The sequence below is a fragment of the Pseudopipra pipra genome, chromosome 15, assembly GCF_036250125.1.
Source record: "Pseudopipra pipra isolate bDixPip1 chromosome 15, bDixPip1.hap1, whole genome shotgun sequence".
In the NCBI taxonomy this organism is placed as follows: Eukaryota; Metazoa; Chordata; class Aves; order Passeriformes; family Pipridae; genus Pseudopipra; species Pseudopipra pipra.
Window position 1 is genome coordinate 16,754,593 of NC_087563.1, and position 19,064 is coordinate 16,773,656.

Below are 19,064 nucleotides of genomic sequence, written 5' to 3' on the forward strand. Positions count from 1 at the left end.
AGGAAGATCCCCAATCCAGCCTTTGGTGTTTGTTTTATATTCGGCTGTTCCAATTGCAGAATTTCAGCAAAACTTTGCTTAAAAAAAAAAATCTTTATTTTTTTCTGTCTTCCACTTGGAAGACTTGAGGCATAAAAGCCCCTACAGATGGCACTTTGAGCCTCTGAATCTTTTATTCAATTAGCAGCCAAATGCACATTTAAATAGATTGCACTGCTTTAAGTGTGCAAGTAAAATCTCCGACAGCCAGCACAGGGAAAAGCTATGGAACATGCCTGGCTGGTGATCTACACTCATTACATTTTGGTTACAACTTTTATAGCATAAAACCTAACAGCAGAGTAGGCCTTGAGCTGCCTGTTTAATGAAACAAAGGGTGGCAACAACGTACCAGGTAGTTCAGGGAGGATAAAATTCTGAATTGCAATTGCAGGTGCTTTTTATCTTGCTGTGGATTTTCTCCCCCACACAAAACACTGGATTTAGTCTCTTCTGTTTTCCTAGGTAGGGAATTAACCCTTCACAGTGTGGTGGGGATTATTGCTGTGTGCATCCCTGGTAGGCCACTTGCACATGGATGAAGGAGCTGTGACCAGGGGTCTCGCTCTCCCTCCTATCACATTGCTGTGACATGCAACCAAGAGCTCATTCAGGACCCAGTACCAAATACCCGTATCACTTATCCACCCAAAATACCACTATTTACTCACACACTGAAAGAGTAAAGCAACCTTGAAAGCTGGCAGTGGATCACCTGGGGCAGGGGACAGAACAAGCTCTGCTTATGTATATTTGAAAAGAAAAAAACCCAACAAATACGGCATCCCTGTGCTCTTCTGACAACAGGAAGCCAACCAGGGCAGATTCCCTGGAGTGCTGCCAAACTGGGATGTTTACAAAGATCTTGTCTATATCCATGGACACACTTGTGAAGAACTAAATATAGCGTTTTTCATCACTTTGTTTTATCTCCTCCAAACTTCTATTCTCATCTTGTTTCCACTACTTTTTCCCTGTGTATTTGTTAATTTGAGAGTTTCTTTCCCTCTGGCTTATATGCATTTTGCTCCTGCTTTCATGTATCCAAAGATCTTCACTGTGACTTTCTTAACTGAGTGTGAGCTTTGTCCCATTTCCAGAAGAAAAACAAAAGCACAAACTGCTGTTCACATCACCCTACTCCAAACAGTCTAACTGTCTGAGGAAAAAACACACAAGCAGTGCAAGTGCAGGAAACAGAGGAGCTATTCAGAAAGACAGTTTCTGAAAAATATACATTGAAATTATTTTTTATTTTTGCTGGAATTTAAAAAACATAAGAATATTGACATTGCATTTAAAAACCCCAGGAAGTTAAAGATTATACATTGTTGCATCTCTGAAATTCAACAAAAATGTCTCCACCATGCTTTTTTTAGGAGATACCAATATATGTATGAACATTTTGAAACAAGATTTTTAAAGAAGTGTCAGGCTGTCCAAACTTGCAAGTGCTCTTCATTAAATACACCAAAATCTGTCGCTCTTCTGGGAAGGGACACTGTCTAAAAGTTAAGACAATTCAAAGAACAAGTGGTATGAAACACATCAAACCCCAGTTCTTAAGGGAAGGAAACCTGATGTATTTAAAGGGCATCACAAGGCTTTAGTTTGAGCTTTCTATTTTAAGTTTTGAGAAGTGCTACTGTGTGTGCTGCTCCTCTTGCTCTACTCCATGTATTAATATTGGCAAGTACTACATTAGGGGTGTTCTCATCCTAAATGTAGACTGTAAAGCTGGTATAATCATTCCTTTCCTTTCCTATATTGCAGATAAGGTGCACTGACAGGGTTACAGACAGTTGTAGGCAGAAAGAGTCACTTGTATTACCTGAAGTCTGGAAAGAGAAGCTGTGAATTTATACAGCCACGATGCAGATTGTATGATTTGTCTTCACCAGGGTTAAAGCAGTATATACACAGCTGGTTTAAAAGGACACATTTCTTCTCCATGTGTCAGTTAAGAAAAGCTTTCTACAAAAGTCCTTTCGAAAATCATCATCTTGAAAGTCTTGCAGCTGCTAGAATGAGACAATTCAAATTGCTACTGCTTCTTCTCCAGACAAGTACTGTCCACCACCAATACTAATGCTTATGGGGATGAGACCTCAAAAAGAAAGGTCTTGCCTGTCCCAGTAGCTTATTGACTGCAACGATAGTCAATATCTGTGGAATTCATTCATAAATATCATTATTCATTTTTACTTAAAGCCACATCCTAACAGCAATAAAGATGACAATCCCAGGGGAATAATCACATTAAACATATATATAAGAACACTATAAAAGAGTGACAAAGTTGTATTTCATTAAAAAAGAGGTTTCTCTCTTTTTCCTGCAAATTTCTTTTTAAACTTAATCAGGCTTTCATTCTTATGTCACAGAAGGAAGAAAAAAAATCAACTCCTAAAATTCTCATGTTTAGAAAAAAACAGGAAAACTATGGTCATACTACAAAACATTTCACTTTACAAAAAACCCAGAGAGTTATTTTATTATGTATGAGAAAGACAAAATGGGACATGAGAGGGATAAGAAGATCTCAAAACAAGACCTCAAGTATTTCTGCATAAGATTCTTTACTCTAATCATTGCAAGACTCTCTGACCTTAGGGGGACATTTGTACAGGGAAGTACCGTGTGTGGAACCAGCCAGAGAGATCTATGGATCAGGAGAAAAATCCTGCCTTTATTTTGGTGTTTTATCATTTTTCCAGTATAAACTGATATGGCATGAACCATCCCAACAAAATGAAGCAGGTACATTCTAACAATTCCCAACACAAATCCCAACACTGTTTAATTTATTTAACAGCATACTGTCTGTCATAAAAATTAAAATCTGTTTATTTAATATTCCTTCTGATGAAAAGTATATAAAATGCACTTTTAAATTAAATCACGTTCCGCCCAAACTGGTCTGCTTTAAGACTGATAACTTTAGTGGAGAGAATTAAGATGTTTCAGCAAGGATCAATTTTTCTGTTAAAAAACGTCCTCAGGACAAAATAATAAAAAAAAAAAATTCTTAATTTACAATAAGCAATGTAAACAGCAAAAACAACAGAAGCCACAAAGTTTCACGCACCAGCTGCTGACAGACAGAGAACTCCAAATACTCATAGAACTTTGTATCTTCCTTTGTTGGTTGGTTGGTAGGAATTTTGCTGCAAATAAAGGAGAGGATAATCACAGTTAAAAGTGAAAATGGACAATGAATTGCAATAAACCCCCACTAGATTAGCAGCTGGGTATGCTGCAAAGCTACAGCAAAACAGATCTCTGGACACATGTAAAATATTAAATCCAGGGGAATAATTCTCCTCTCCCCTGCCTAAAGGTGCTGAAATTAGGAAATTTCTTGGGACCCAACTCTTTGAGGGGTCTTCATTCAAAAAGCTCTGTCAATGTGTTATCTCCATCTGCTGGCTGGATAACAGCCGTGTTCTGGCTGATTAAACAGAGCCACAGATTTTGAGGCTGTTCAATGAAACGGGGTGTTTGAGATCTGTAGGTCCCAGTCTCTGACACGAATAAAAACATATGCCAGAGTGCCAACATTTGCACAAGTCAATCCTAAAAAGCACAAATTAAGGCATTTTCCCTTGGCATTCTGGATATTTGACTCACCAATCTGATGAGCTCCTCTTTTATAAGTCGTGTGATTTCTGCCTTTGCTTTCTGTACAGCCAGTTCATTGGCACCTGAAGACAAAAATATGTATTATAATCATAAACACTTTCTGTATGTGAGGCCTACACTGCTGGCTCTTCTCAGAAGAACAGCAAAACTTGCTGAATATCCTCAGCTGAAGAGCACTCTAGTATTGCACTCTAGTCTGCCACAGCTCCACTGTGTTCTGTTTTAAGGCAGATACTTAAAACAGTCATAAATGATACTTTTCAGAAATACACAGGATTAGACATTTCTTTGAGAAAAATTCTACTCAACCACCACAACATTTGCAAAGTTTTCTTTGTAGTAGTTGATGCAATTTCTTATACCTTTAACAGTTTAAACCCACAGAATTCTATTTTCTTCCTTATTTCACGCTGCCACAGACCTCTTTGTGCTTATTCTATTTTTTTTTTTTGACTCTTTTCTTTCCCTCTCCTCCAAACTGATTCCATACATGTTTGCTGTTGTTCTGTGGCAGGTGAGGAGAAGCATCTCTGTGATCCCCACAGATCATATGACAAAGTGCAGGAAGATAAACAAGTGGTTTTTTAGTAATTGCAAAATAAATACAGTGGTCTGTAACTCAGTATCCAAACACTGACTACAGAGATGCCATGTCTAATTTTAAAATCAGACTCGTAGCTTTAATGGCAACATTTATAAAAAGAATACTTACTTTCTATAGCCAAATAAATCTTTCTTTCTCCTTCCTTGGGTTCTTTGCCTGGAGGGAAGTAAGTTCCCCTGATTGTAATAGCAGCTTCAGAGTATTCACTGATTCTCTGCAGTGCTTCTTTGGAGGTAACTTTCCATCTGGCAGTCTGCAAGGCAAGGATATGGCAGGATCAGCAAGGAGAAAGGCACCACACAAAATGGCAATCCCTTAGTTCTGCCAATCTGAGCAGAACCTCAAACATAAATACAGGGAATTTGTGCTCGATACTGTGAAACATAAATCCTCAACGTAACAGATGAGGTAGGTCAGAGCAGCAATATTCTGAATGGCAAAAATACTCAAGTACTAAAAAAGAACAAAGAGCTGTATCAGTCATAGTAGTCTAGCCTTTACAAAAATCACCAGGCAGTGTTAGAGATCTGGATACAAGAGAAGTCAGTGGCAGAAGGTAAAAAGACTTCTGTCTGATAAGGAATGCTTGTTTTTCTGATACTCTCTGGAATAAGTCCAAAGCACTGTGTATATACAAGCTGAGAAGTAATCACAGATAATGTAGTAATTTCAATAGGTATGATCAGAAATACAGACAAAATATTTTATTGGTGTAATCATATTTAAGCTACAAAGAGAGGTTTTGTTAAATAATGGTCATTTACACTTGATTACAGCAAAATGGTTACTTGCCTGTGGGAAGTCATTGATCTCCAATTCTTCTTCATATCTCTTAAAGGATTCATTTTGTCCTCCATCCTGTTTCTCTTCTTCCTGCTTCTCTATGGGTACATAATTGAGCTTGGCATTGATTTTTTCAGCCAGTTGCTCTGCAATGGTCTTGGCAGACACAGTAGGAGCTTGAATTGTGCCTCCTCTCAGGATAGCATTTGTAGCCTGCTGCATCACATCCTGTAAAAACACAGGTCCATGTAGAGAACAAGGTAGCCAAAAAAAAATTCTATATAAACCAGCAAGGGTTTCATTAAAGATCTCTATGTAATATAATTGTCTACATAACAAATACACTCTCTAGACTCCTCCTGTTCTTCTTTCCTTCCTCTAAACAACTCCCCTCACACCTGCATAGCAAAGATTTTACAGATCCTTTGTATCTTCAGCTTAAAATATCTTTGGACATTCCCGAACACATTAACCGCAATCCAAATGATTGTATCTCACAGGTTTCAGCAGAGAAAGATGTTCTGCAGCTCTGCCAAAGCCAACAAACCTAACTGTGTAGTGTTATTAGTAATGAACTAACTCTTTGCCAGGGCAGACAAAGCATTTACAGTTCTGTACCAAGGTCTTATCATCATATTAGCTCACTTACAAATCCTATAAGTGAGTTAGCCCAGCACAAATGAGATAAATAAAGCAGCAAGTTACCAGTGTGCAGACACACTAAATAAAATGGCAGAACACAGAAGTGAATAACCTTTATTGAAAAAAGGAAAAAAAATTGGTCTGTAAAGAGACTAACCTTGAAGTGGAAGGGGACCATTACTTGTGCCTCTGCCCCAAGATTCTTCTGGGCATTGATTCTCAAAGCCAATCTTTTAGCAATTTCCAATTTTTCTGCATTCCCAGCTGATGGTGTTGGAGCATTTGAAGTTCCTGGTGCTGCCATGTCTTTTACTCTTTTCTTTGAATTGAACATGCTCTCAATTTGTTCGTCAATCTAAAGAAAATAACAATTATTAGATCATTGCATTTACCACTAAATAATCCCACCATCCTAAAGAAAGGGGCATTTAGTTTACATGCTTTTAAAGATATTATTCTTGTATAAATGATAGAACGCTGCCCAAAACTACAAGTCAACAAAAGGAACAGATGATCTAATCATCAGGAAAAAGTCTGAACACAAAAAGGTCACAAAAAGGTGTCCAACAAACATTAGGAAAGGAATCTAAGATGGTTTAGAAATAGAAAAGGCTACTGTGAATGTCTTTAAAACACTGCACAGAAAAAAAACGTTTGCAATTGAGGACAACTGTTCTGTTTCATTTATGCGAGATTAACATCACAAATAAAATAATTTATATGTGACATTTAAATAACTACACATAGTAAAATACCAAAAAGTTGGAAAGAGACTTTGAAGATCTTGATCTTCATAGCTGTGTCTCTTTATATCGAAGAATACATACAGATCTACCCATGGAATTTAACAAAGTTGGTAACACAGGTCACAGAGTAACAAAATGTGTTCTGTAATCTACTGGAGAAAAAACCCAAATGTATTGAAAATCCTTAAGCAACTTAAATCCTGTTTCCAGGTGCTTACATCAACAGCTGTATCTTCATCATCTGAATCCTGCAGGCCAAGAGCTGCTTTTTGTAGCTTCTTTCTTTCATTAGCCAAAGCTTGTTCTGTTTCATCAAATTTAAAGCCTTTGCCAGAGAATCCACTGCTTTTTTTGATCAGCTTTCCCTCCTGAAAATAAAAACACATATTTTCATACTGAGAAGTTTAAAATCCCAGTTCTGATAGTTATAAGATTATACAAATAATTTTGAAGTTTTTTTAAAAAGCAAATCCTAAGACATTCAAAAATCTCTTCAAATTTAAAAACTGCATTTTACACTGAAGTGTAACAAAAAACGACGTTAATTCAGCAGACAGAGACGATACCCTATTGGGATTTTCTGTAAATATACATTTTAAATGCTTTTCAAATGCAGTATAAAAAACCCTCCAGTTTTTAAATCAGAAAAATTCCAAAGTCACTCTTCGCAGCCTGAGCAAGACCCTCTGATGGTGAGAGCTCTAAAAATAATCACGCAGATTCTGTGAAAGAGCTTCATTATCTGGTATGTATAAAAGCCCAAGTGCCCCTTATACTGTAGGTGTTTCTCTATCACACACCAGGTGACAATATTTAAATTCTCAGTCCTCTAAATAATACTCAAGACCCCAGTCTTGAAGACACTCACACACTTAGCCAGGCACACCCGTGTCCCCAGGGAAGCCAGTGAGATGACCCATGTTTGTACCCTGGTCAACTGGACCCACGTGCACAAAACACACATTAAACCCAGACCCAAGCCCACTGCAGAATAAAGAATTACTCACAGCCTTCTGCTGGTCTTTGAAGTCAGCCCAGAGCTTCTCCAAATCAGGAGGAATTGGATTCCCGGACAATTCCAAAGCTTTAATGATATCACCAGCATACCGTGCCTGATCCTCAGTAATGAATGTGTATGCATAGCCCTGGGCAACGTTAATTTAAAAGACAATTAAGAAAAAGCTCCAAAGACACTTTATCTCTAAATTTATTGAAGCACCCTTGCACAGATGCTGTTGTTCTGGTCGTGAAAGTAACCATGACAGTCAGTAATAACTTTTTTTAGTGGAAATGTAGAATGAATAATGTGATTTCCCAGGGAGCTGATACAGAGGTAACACCCAAAGATGGTAGATGCTGAAATCTTTCCTTTCAATCAATTTTGTCATGGTTAAAAGCTTGAAAAATGAAAATCCTATCAAGTGAAAAACATCCAAAGTTTCAGCCACAAATGGGATTTAAAAGAACACTCGTACATCAGAACATGTAAGTTCCAACTTTCGCAGTGCTAAAATTCAGAATATAATTAAAGGAAAACACTCTTTCCACCAATAACTATCCTTTGGGAACAACCTGATCAAGCAATAAAGAAGGGAAAAATGTCAGTACTAACCAAACCAGACCACTGTAATACCTACTTTATTGCCAGCCCGTCCAGTGCGGCCTGCTCGGTGCACATAATCCTCATAATGGTTGGGGCAGCTGTAGTTGACCACCAGCATCAGCTGTTTAACATCCAAACCTCTTGCTGCGACAGATGTGGCCACCAGAAGTTTGCAGGTTCCATTCTTGAAATCGTTGATGATGCTGTCCCTGTCATACTGATCAATACCTGCCAGAAACCAGACAGATCAGCTGATTATTAAGCTCTGCTTTAAGCCAAAAGAATTTATACACAGGTCAAAACACCCTCCAACTTCGAACAACCAAAAGCACAAGCAAATAAAATGTCAACACAATCATGCTTTTACAGGCAAAATGCATAAACCAGAATAATAAATCTCTATTATCTAGAATAAGAAAACTTTTCATTTTTCAGCTGCCCAAAGATGTTTTCCCCTTACCAGAATACTCAAAAGGTTTTTTTGATATGATTTTCTATTTGATGACTTATATTCAGTTGAGACCTCATCTGGAGGCTTTGGTCTCTAAAGGCAACAGAAATTTCAGAAGAAGGGGAATATTTTTCCCTCTTTGTACTTACTGTTATTGTGCTTTTTTAGAGCATTATACATAGAAAGTTTTAAGATGCTCTGGGATGGACAATATTCTAATGAGATTTTTCTCCTCTTGCTACTTCTGTTGTATTACTACTAGATAGCAGAAAAGTAAAGCAACAGCTGCTATTACTGTGAATCTCAAATAAAAATTTCATATAATACTCCCCAATGGCATTCAGCAATATTCCCCGAGAGGTGTAAACTCTCAGTAACAGTCCTGTTGCACAGACACAAGATTTGGCATCTGATGACATCTCACAGGGAGCAATGACTTGTAATTACAGAAAACTATCATGTCTGTTTCAAATTAAGAGACAATTATCCTCCCCAATTACAACCCAAAACCTGCTTAGGAAGAAATAGTAATTGGTATTACACAGGACCTAAGTAATTTTTGACTACTGAATACCAATATTTTAGTTTGGAGCAGCAAATATAAATCCTTAAGTTTGCAAATTACCTCCATGAAGAGACAAGCAAGGGTAAGAGGCTCTCATTAAATCTTTCAACAACCCATCAGCGTGTTCTTGTTTATCTACGAATATGATAACGGAGCCTTTCTCCTGATAGTGTCCCAGCAGCTCCAGTAACTTCAGAAACTTGTTCTCCTCTTCTATGACAATCTGGAAAAAGAAATAAAAAAGCAAAGGAGAAAGAGTATAAATTGTATCTGGTGTCATTAAACACATTCAGGGTGCATAAAAATAAAAACCAGAACAGATGACCTTTTCAGGCTGTTTCCACAGTTAGTGCCAAACTGCTGATCAGGGCTATATAAACCAGGTTCACAAAAAAAGTGACCACACTGTATTTGCACATCAGGGTGTTAACTTATCCTGAGTTCATGTTTAATGAGATCACTAAACTTCATAAAATGAAAGCCCTGTGGGTATATTGGTTTATATTCAATATTGCTGGGAACAAGCAAACGAGAAGACAGGCAAGGCAGGTGTGTGATACTCACAACGTGCTGCTCCACATCAGAACAGACAACACTCCTGCCTCCAACCTGCACCTCAATGGGTTTACTGAGGATCCTCCGAGCCAGGGCCTCCATAGCTCTGGGGAAGGTAGCAGAGAACATGACAGTCTGACGGTCAGGCCTGACGTTGTCTACAATGCGCATAACCTGGGTGAGGAGAACGTTCCCTGTTAGTACCCAAGTGCTGGGATTGAACTTCACACACACAGAACTCTCAGCTTCAAGGTTAAGTGATATCTGCACTACACAGACTACAAAGCAGTCTTTACAGATTTCCTCGTGGGATTTTGCTGCTGGCATTGGAAGACAGGAAAACTTGCTGGATTCAAAAGGAAGTTGGGTGGCAATACACAATCTGACAACAGCCCAGCAGGAATCTTAGGAAATGCAGCAGAAACCCTACAGCTCAAGAGAGAAATAAAGGAATGTTCCCACTTTTGGAGAACAATATAGCCTATGGCAACTGAAAGAGTCCAGGATGCCCAAAGCTCCCAGCAAGTGATTTGTCATCAGCATTTCCAACATTCTGTTCCTGTCTCTTGCATGACATTGCCAAGAGGCACCAAAGACTTTATAAGTGCTAACACAACACCTGTATCAAGGGATTACACAGGGCTACAACATGGCCACAAGTATTAGAAATGTGGATGTAAAAACCCCCTGTATATTAGAGAAAAATCTAAGAGAGCTTACTGAAAGCAAAACATAGAATCACAGAACAGTTTGGGTTGGAAAGGATCATCCAGTTCCAACTCTTTGCCATGGGCAGGGACACCTTCTAGATGTGAGGATAATATGTGATGTTACAGTAATGGGATAATAGATGTAAGGATAATAGAAATAGCAGAGTCAGTTTAAACTGCTGTCCACGTGCAGCACATCTTTTTGAACACCCATTGGCAGTGTAAGAATAATGCAGCACTGTGAAATCCTTCAAGTGGAAAACAGCATCTTGTGGCAACATCACTCATGTCCTGAGTTACCTGAGGCTCAAAGCCCATGTCAAACATTCTGTCTGCTTCATCAAGCACAACGTACGTGACTCTACGGAGGTTTGTCACCCGACCTGTGAAAGGAGAGGAAAAAACACATGGGAAACAAAATCAAATGGAAATCTAGTTTCCCTCAGGAATATTTTTTTAAAAAAAATGTTACATAGTCTCACTATCTTCTAACACAGACATTAATTAATTTTTTAAAAAATTCACTAAACGTGAATTTTAATGTTCACACTTTAATCACACATACATTCTGGCAAATGGGTAAGTATGCACAAGGCCCTTTTATTTTGTCAAACTCTTCTCTTGCATACCATCATAGGGCCAGAAGAACCTGTAAAATTCAGAAAACTGCCCTCGCCAAAACACATCATAAAACTAAGACTGAGCTGAAGCAAGGAGCCACATCAGCCAGTATCTGACAGCGGCACCTAGAAAAGAACATATTAGAGATTACAGCGCATGTGTGGAAGGCAAAGCCCAGTGCTAACTGCTGCAGCCTCAGAAAACTCCTTTATACACAATCTGTAATGCTTCCTTGGAGCTAGGAGTAACTACTGGAGGATAAGCATACTAGTTCTAGATCACTGCTAATAATATGCATAAAACAGAGTAAGCAGTCCTTTCAAAATGAATATATAAAGAGTAAAACCTACCCAGTAACACTACTGAATTTAAAATCAAGAACCACCCCAAACTCTGGGACAGCTGGAAATACAATAAGTTGTGGATCGGTGGACATTTTGAATTATGATGGACAGGATAATTAGCACCCTTCCCAAACAAACAGCTAAGAGATTCCCTTTCATGAGAAGGATTTAACTCAAGGATTTAAGAATCCTACTCTCAAATGATATAAACGCATTTAGTTCCACACAGCTGTGGAGTGACACTGTCAAATGCTCTCAGAATGGAACAGATTTGTCACATTTTCTACAACTATCACTCAGACTTGTGCCTATCAAACTACAGTAGAATTTGGTCCTCTCAGCTTCAGCAAATTGTAGCTGAATCCTCACATTATTTTAAAGACATTTAGCGCTGCATTTTTTAGGATATGGAATTCATACTTAGGGAACAAAATAAATATTTCTTAAAATCTACGTATCTATTTAACATCTTAACATTTTCATCCCCAAATAATAACTTGGTAAAATTACTTGGGAACAGCATTAATGTACCTACCTTTGACGATTTAAGTCTTGGAAGCCCAGTTCTATATGTCTTGAAGGTACTTTTTCCACAGAAGTTAAATAATGTCAACAGTTTAGTAGAGGTTTTGATGTGGAATAATTTAATAATAAAACTTTATCTAATAAGCATGCAATGGTTACACTAGGACAAAACCTCTTAAAGCTGCAGTGGCTCAGTTTAATAAATCTGAATATCTGATATAAGGTCAGTTCTCTTACTTTTGAGCAGGTTTTTAGGGAGGGCTTCTCTGTTTTTTAAAACCAACAGATAAAGGCAGAGTCAGATGCTCTTATGTAAAAGTGGGAAACTGCTGAGCTACACTTACACAATAACAGATCAAGGGGCAGACAAAATAACCAACTGTTATATAACCTTTACCTAAGGGACTCGGAGTTAAAAAATTTGGACCAGCACATTTTAAGTTTAGCAATGATAAACATTCTCAGAAACTCTCCAAGAATGTAGTATTTCCTGTCCTCCCAAAAAGAGTCAAACCAATATATGCTTAAACCTATTATTAGTGCTATATATTCTCAATAGCTAGATAGTGCAGCCTGAAGAGATATAAGAAAATTCCATAAGACCATTTATCAAAATACATGATCTTTTGAATTTGTAAGAATTACACAACAAATACAAAAAATTCTCCATAGGAAAAGGTTTTCTACTCACCATTGTTAGCTGCTAACATGTCAATCATACGTCCAGGTGTGCAAACAATAATTTCAGCACCTCTTTTGAGTTCAGCTATCTGATTTTAAAACACAGTAAACAAACTAATTAATTTTTTGCTTTGTGATTTGTTTTTTTTAAACATGGATCACCTTGTAAAAAAGAAAACAACCAATTCTGTAATAAAGATTTTACTCAGCAATTTCTTTAAGTCTTTGGAAAACTTGGCTTACCAGAAGAGTCACCTCTGACAGCCTAAGTTACCACCTGAAAGAGTTATAATGGGGATATGATTTCTATACAGTTAAGAGCCTGTAAGAAATATTATGTGTTCTAGCAGGGACAAATTATATTAAATCCACCATGTTCCATCACAGATGGATACTCCTCCTGTTTCCATAAGCAGGTGGGTGGGGTGAGGGTGTAGAAGCCCTTGAAATTAATATCTAAATTACTCTAACATGCAGCATTTGATAATGCAATAAACCAATGTTACCATTTTCTGGCTTTTGTTATCTTGAGGGGAACTCTCAAAAATATAGCTTCCCTTTCAAACTATCACATCCCACTAACTGTTACTGCCATGCTCAATATATACATCAAAAGAAACAGTCTGAAACTTTTAAGGATCGTATCTGAGAATTTTCAAAATCATTATGTTTAAGGCTAAGTTACTTGAAAATGCTTTACTACCATTGCCACAGAGAAAGTCCATAATGAAGGCTGCAAATGTCCTGGATTTACGGGAGAGAGAAAGGAACTAAATTCACTGCAAAAGTAACATTAACTGATAAAGTCCAAGAATTCTTTGACAAGGAAGGTATGTGTTTTGTGTACCTGTTCACTGATTCCTGTTCCTCCATAAACACAGACAACTCGAAGCCCAAGTGTCTTGGAGAACTTCTTGCACTCCTTGGTAATCTGCAAAGCCAACTCACGAGTGGGTGTCATAATGACAGCTGAAAAGCAAAGCACTTTCATCACACACTGTAACACAGGTGCTGTTGCAATGTACACAATAAAAATTAATCTTTTGTAATGATGTTTACAGCAATTTACTTCCTATTTTAAAGAATGTAATTTCAAGAAAAAGATAAGACAATAAGAGAATGGGGTGGAATTCTGGTCCAAGTGCCAAAATCAAAGTAAGGTCTCACATGGACATGGGAGTGCTCTTAAAACAACATTAGACAGCATTAACTAAAAAAAAAGACACTAATTAATGGACAGTAGTAAGCACTTCTCCCTATAAGCAAGAGAAGAACTGAAGACCATCTAAAGCATATACTTGAGGTTGTATTCATTTAAACAGTGACTTTGAAAATAAAATCTTTGTACCTATGGGACCTTCTCCTTCTTCTAATGCTCTCTGATCCATAATGTGTCTGAACATGGGCAACAGAAATGCAATGGTTTTTCCACTTCCTGTTTTAGCAATGCCAATCAAATCCCGTCCATTCATGATTGCTGGGATGGCCTGGGTCTGAATGGGAGTGGGCTTTTCATAGCCATGTCTTAAAGAAAGGAAAAAAAAAGATATTTAAAGAACAAAATAGGATTTGACAGATGTGAATCACCAAGTCATGCAAAATTTTTTTGCATATTCGTATTTATATATAATATATATATATCAGAGCCATTCAAAAAATACAAATTAAAATGAGCAGCAAAACCATGATACAAATGGCAGAGAATAGTTAATAACAATAACTCAACAGTGAGTGATAAACACCCTGATGACTATATATGTAACATCTACAAACATGGACATGTGGCATTATGCAACAAAGAAAAAGGTTTTTCTCATGAACATAGAACACAGTGAGCAAAACCAAGCATAATGTAGTTCACAAAGTGCTTGCTTACTTTTTGAGGGCAGTGAGAATCTTCATGGAAATACCACACTGTACCCAGGTTTTTATTGGTTTGGGGCAGCCTTTTCCCTTGACTGTAATTCCCTCCAACTCCAGCCTGTACACATTCACCTCTGAAAGAGAGTTTGCATTACAACAGAGTCAAACCTGACACTTCTCTACTACCTTGATTAAAAAATTCTTGCTTTGTCCCTTAACATGAAATACTAATTTTATCACCACCAGAAAAAGTTTTTTGCTTGTTACATGTAAACACAGGAGGCAGGTGGAAAGGACTCACATAAATTATTCTCCAATCAAAGCCTCATCAATAATTATAAGTATCAACAATAGTGATGCAACTGATTCAACATTCTTCTATACCAAGTTGCTTCAAATGCTCTTTATATTCCAAACCCATCTGCTGTTCCTTTGAAATCCACCATTTTTTTCTTTAACAGTACCCAAGGTGTGCTGGTTGTATTTGCCTTTACCTTCTGGAGTCATTTTTGCCAGTTCTGGTACTTCAACGTAGAAGTTTTTCCTGAAAGGTTCATATTCTATCTTTCCATGATCCACTGGTTCCAGCAGCTTTCTCTGCTTGGTCTGATAGCCAGTCAGGGCAGTCTGAAGATCCACCTCCTCCTCCTCTGAGGAATACTGTGGAGATCACCATTTGTGGGTACATCAGTATGAAGGAATGGTTTTTCATTTACACATGAACTTTATTTAGAAGCAGGTACTCCTCACTGTGTTAGACAGCCACGTGCCCACACCCTTAACAACCCTTCAGGCCCACAAACAACCTCAGGAAGTAAAGGAGAGGCACGTTGTGTTTTCACAGTAGAAATACAAGACATTTCCATTACCTCCATTGCATCTTGGTCATTCTCCATGAGCTCCCCTTTCTTCTTTTCTGACTCTGCAGCTGCCTTTTTGGTTGTCACCACGGTTACCACCTTGGTAACAGTTGGTCCAGACTTCTACAAAACAGTTAAGAAAGTTACTACATTTTACATAAAAAACCCCCATACTCTATAAAACATATAGAATATTTGTACTTCTGAAGGCATTATGCTGAGCTTTTTTTCCACTTCCCTCAGTGAAATTTTATCAGAATAATGCTTGAGAAAACAGCTTCATAAAAACACCAGGAAATTAAATTTAAGGCAAACAGGCTTTAAGTGCATCTAACTTCATGCTTTTTTGCATTTCTCCCCATTTTTTCCAATCCATTTTGCTATTAAAACACAAAATTATCTTCATCTTTTAAAAGTTAGAAACCTCAATTGGTGATTTTACCTTTTCACTCCCACCTCCACCTTTCACACTTCTCATATTGAACTTTTTGACCTCTTCTTTTACTTCTTCCATATAAGCATCCAAAGGATCTAACTCCTCATCTTCAACTTCATTGCCTTCTTTTTCTCCTTCTGCAGTTTCCTCTTCATCATCTGATATGAGCAAAAAAGATGAGGATAAAAGACAGGGAAACACAAAAGTGCTCACATGTGCCAAATTATTTGTCTACCCAAATAATTACAGTTCAGTGTTATTACTATCTAATTTTTCTTCATAGAAATTTCTCCAGTTGTTTAATCAAAAATGTATCTTAAACCATTTGAAGGCATGACCAGATTTAGGCTTTGTTATTTTACAGTTTACATTCTGAAGAATAATTTAATGCTGTAAAGATAATGTAATAAAAATATTACTAGGAATAAAAGCATTCTGTTATATATAAAAGGTTAAAATACCATCATCATCTTCTAAACTCCATTTTTTCCCCTGCTTCATCTCTTCAATTTCTTTTTTCAGCTCTCCTATGTTTTCCATTGCCTTCTTGCGTTGTTCTTCCCTCCATTTCTCCACCCTTTCCTTTCGTTTTCTCATTTCTTCTTCAAGTTTGTTCTGATCAAAATTCTATGATAAAAACCAACCAAACAGTGAAAATTAATGGCCACTGACTTTAGTCTGTGCTTCTTCAAACAAATATAACCATTGCATGAGCATGCTGTAGAAGACTGGACATCCACAAACTCCCTGGTTTAAATTCTTTATCTTTTAAACTTGTAAGTGTTAAAAGTCTCTACCTCAGTGGCCACAGCATTTGTGGTAGCATCTTTATCCTTCTCTTCTTCCTTGTCATCTTTGTCTTTTTTCTTTTCTTTGGAAACTTCTACTCCTTCTGTCTTTTCTTTAGATCTTGATCTGAAAGGTAAGAGCAGAGGTTTCTTAGAAGCTTACAGCTTTTCTCAGGGGGAGGATACACATGTGCTGGACAGAAACAGAAATGTGAACAACCAGTACAGGTTTATGTTTTCAAACACCTCACAAAACACACTGCTTCGCAGACAATCTTTCCATGTCATGGAACTATTTCCTCTAACTACCAGAAATGTAGAATCCATTGCTTATTATGTGCTTTGGCTCTGTTCTTCTCATTTCTTCACAGACTTCATTTCCAGAACACTTACAATTGACACGTGAGTGGTTCTGCAGTTTATTTTACACCTCCTTGAAGTCAGCATTTAGAAAGGAGATACTAAAATTGTGGAATTTCTAGAGAAAGGTAAAGTGATCTGGCATCTTGCCATGAAAGTGTGAACACTCCCCTGAGCATATGGTACTGAAACACAAAAACACCTCTCCCTGGGAAAAACTACTTATTTAACACAAATGTAACATGCAGATTTGCAGTGAATACAAAACCCACTTATCACAGCTTTTATTACCCCAACTTGCTTCCAATTTAAAGGAGAAAAATGCATCTAAACCAAATATGTGCTAACTTACGACAATAAATTTAAAATTCACTTTAGCCAATTAAACCTCTTTACACCTTTTTCTTTGGGTTATTCTAATACAGAACACACACTTATTCCAAAAGGTTTTGTGATTCCAGCTTCTCACTATTTCTAGAGTACCACCAACCTGCTTATTCTGTATACAGACTTCCCACTTATGGACTTCCCACCATTTTACAGTAGAGCACAATTATAACACTGCCCGCAATTATGTCTGAAGACTCCATTGAAAGGAACAAAACCTGCAGTTTTCACACATGTCTAGAGCCAGGAACACAAGAATACCTGTTCTCTGTTTTCCTGTTCTTGCTTGGACTGGAGGATCGAGACCGTCTCCCTCTACTCCTGCTCCTCGAGCGCCTCCTCTCCCGGCTCCGGGAGCGTCTTCTCTCTCGGCTCCGTTCCCTTTCTCTGCTCCTCGAGCGTCTGACGTGGAACAAAATTGTATTTATTTAGCCCGTGATCACAGTATGACTTTAGTCTGCTATTGAGGAACAGGCTGGAAAAGGAATCCACCAATCATCAAGATCACTAAGAACTTACAGACTCCAGCACCAGCAGCTAGAAAGGATTTAATAAGCAAAAAGTCTTGAGCACAGTGAAATCTATACAACCATCAGCAAAGTGACTGATGAGAGGGAAGAACATCAACATCCAGCTGACAGGCACTTTGATCTACTTCGACTGGAACTCATGTCCTACCTTTGGCGCTTTCTGTCCCGCGACCGGGACCTTCTCTTGTCCCTGCTGCGGGACCTCTCCCGCCTGCGATCCCGATCCCTGCTCCGGGAGCGCCTGTCCTCACGTTTGCCCCTTTTGTCCGACGGGGAACGACTCCTGGAGCGGCTCCCGGAGCGCCCCCGGGACGCGGAGCGCTTCCGATAATGCCTGAGACACAAATTCAGAGAGATGAATGTCAGCACAAAAACCATCTGCACTTAAAGGATATTGATCATGTTTAGGTGAACAAGCAAAAAAAAAAATTATCTTAATTTTTCAGAGCTTTTAAATTTCTAAACATTTGTAACAGTGTCCTGTCCCACCCACCGCTGCCCCAGCTCATTTGGAGCTAATTAGATGGATCTCTGGGAGTGCCCAGCTCTGCACTGAATCACTAATTTGAGTTCAAGCCGGTTGGTAAAATTTCAACTCATCTGCCTCTGTCGGTGTAAACCCCATTACGGGTCTGGGGGCTGTGACAGGGCACTGACGACCGCGTGTGGGGGCTGCTGTGGCAGCTCTGGAGTTAAAATCCGATGGTTTGATCAAACTGGGAAACAGAGACGTGCCCGACAGCACCGGCACGTTGTGGGGTCGGTGCAAAGCCTGAGCGGTGTGAGCAGCTCCAGATCAGCCGGAGCAAACACTCACATCACTGCCGGGCTGGCCACAGCGCCAACCAGGTGTTTATACCGGCTGCGATCGGGCAAAACGTGCGTGACCCTGCAGAAACTCAAGAAGCACAAGGAAAACGTCTAACCCACGTTCGAAGCGCTACGTGGCGAATCACGCCTCTTTAGAGCAAGCCCGCGAAGGCCGCAGGGGGGGGCTCGGGACAGCTCGGGCCCACCCAGCGCCGTCCCCGCGGCCCCTCAGCCCCGTCCCGGAGCGCCGCGGCCCCGGCGCTGCCCTCAGACCGGCGCCAGGCCCGGCCCCGCCTCGGCGCCCTCAGCGCCCGCGCCGCCTTTGTCCCGCTCCGTGCCCGTCCCCGCGCCGCGCTCTCCGGGCGAGCCGCGCTCCCGGGGCGGGGGCAGAGCCCGCGATGCCGCCCCCGCTCCCTCACCTGGACTCGCGGCCCATGGCGGCAGCGCTCCCGCTACACGGCGGCCGCCATCCCGCGCCGCCCGGCCCCGCCCGCGCCAGCGCCGCCCCTTCCGCCCGGC

The 19,064-nt window shown here is 39.3% G+C and overlaps 1 protein-coding gene across 2 annotated transcripts; it reads right to left on the reverse strand.

Moving 5' to 3' along the window:
• Positions 1-1,273: 1,273 nt before the first annotated feature.
• DDX46 (DEAD-box helicase 46) lies at positions 1,274-19,049 on the reverse strand. Of its 2 annotated transcripts, XM_064672202.1 has the most exons (24): positions 18,965-19,049; positions 17,884-18,069; positions 17,467-17,607; positions 16,468-16,585; positions 16,132-16,297; positions 15,677-15,828; positions 15,244-15,357; positions 14,869-15,034; positions 14,388-14,508; positions 13,860-14,035; positions 13,359-13,480; positions 12,522-12,600; positions 10,641-10,723; positions 9,640-9,804; positions 9,136-9,298; positions 8,094-8,287; positions 7,464-7,601; positions 6,675-6,824; positions 5,868-6,065; positions 5,078-5,296; positions 4,394-4,538; positions 3,670-3,743; positions 3,128-3,206; positions 1,274-2,205 (listed from the first exon to the last, which is right to left on the reverse strand). In XM_064672202.1, exons 1-23 carry the CDS (start codon positions 18,979-18,981, stop codon positions 3,159-3,161), a joined length of 3,135 nt encoding a protein of 1,044 aa, XP_064528272.1. In that variant the 5' UTR covers positions 18,982-19,049; the 3' UTR covers positions 1,274-2,205; positions 3,128-3,158. The 2 variants fall into 2 exon arrangements, with proteins under 2 accessions (XP_064528272.1, XP_064528271.1); XM_064672201.1 differs by having other exon boundaries at positions 1,274-3,206.
• Between the last annotated feature and the right edge of the window lie 15 nt (positions 19,050-19,064).

Excerpts from the sequence above, each read along its gene's own strand:
- DDX46 (XM_064672202.1), bottom strand. Across the intron at positions 14,509-14,868 it reads GGCAAAAATGACTCCAGAAG|AGGTGAATGTGTACAGGCTG; the intron begins GTAAAGGCAAAT and ends ACTCTCTTTCAG. Across the intron at positions 10,724-12,521 it reads CATGTTAGCAGCTAACAATG|GTCGGGTGACAAACCTCCGT; the intron begins GTGAGTAGAAAA and ends CTCCTTTCACAG.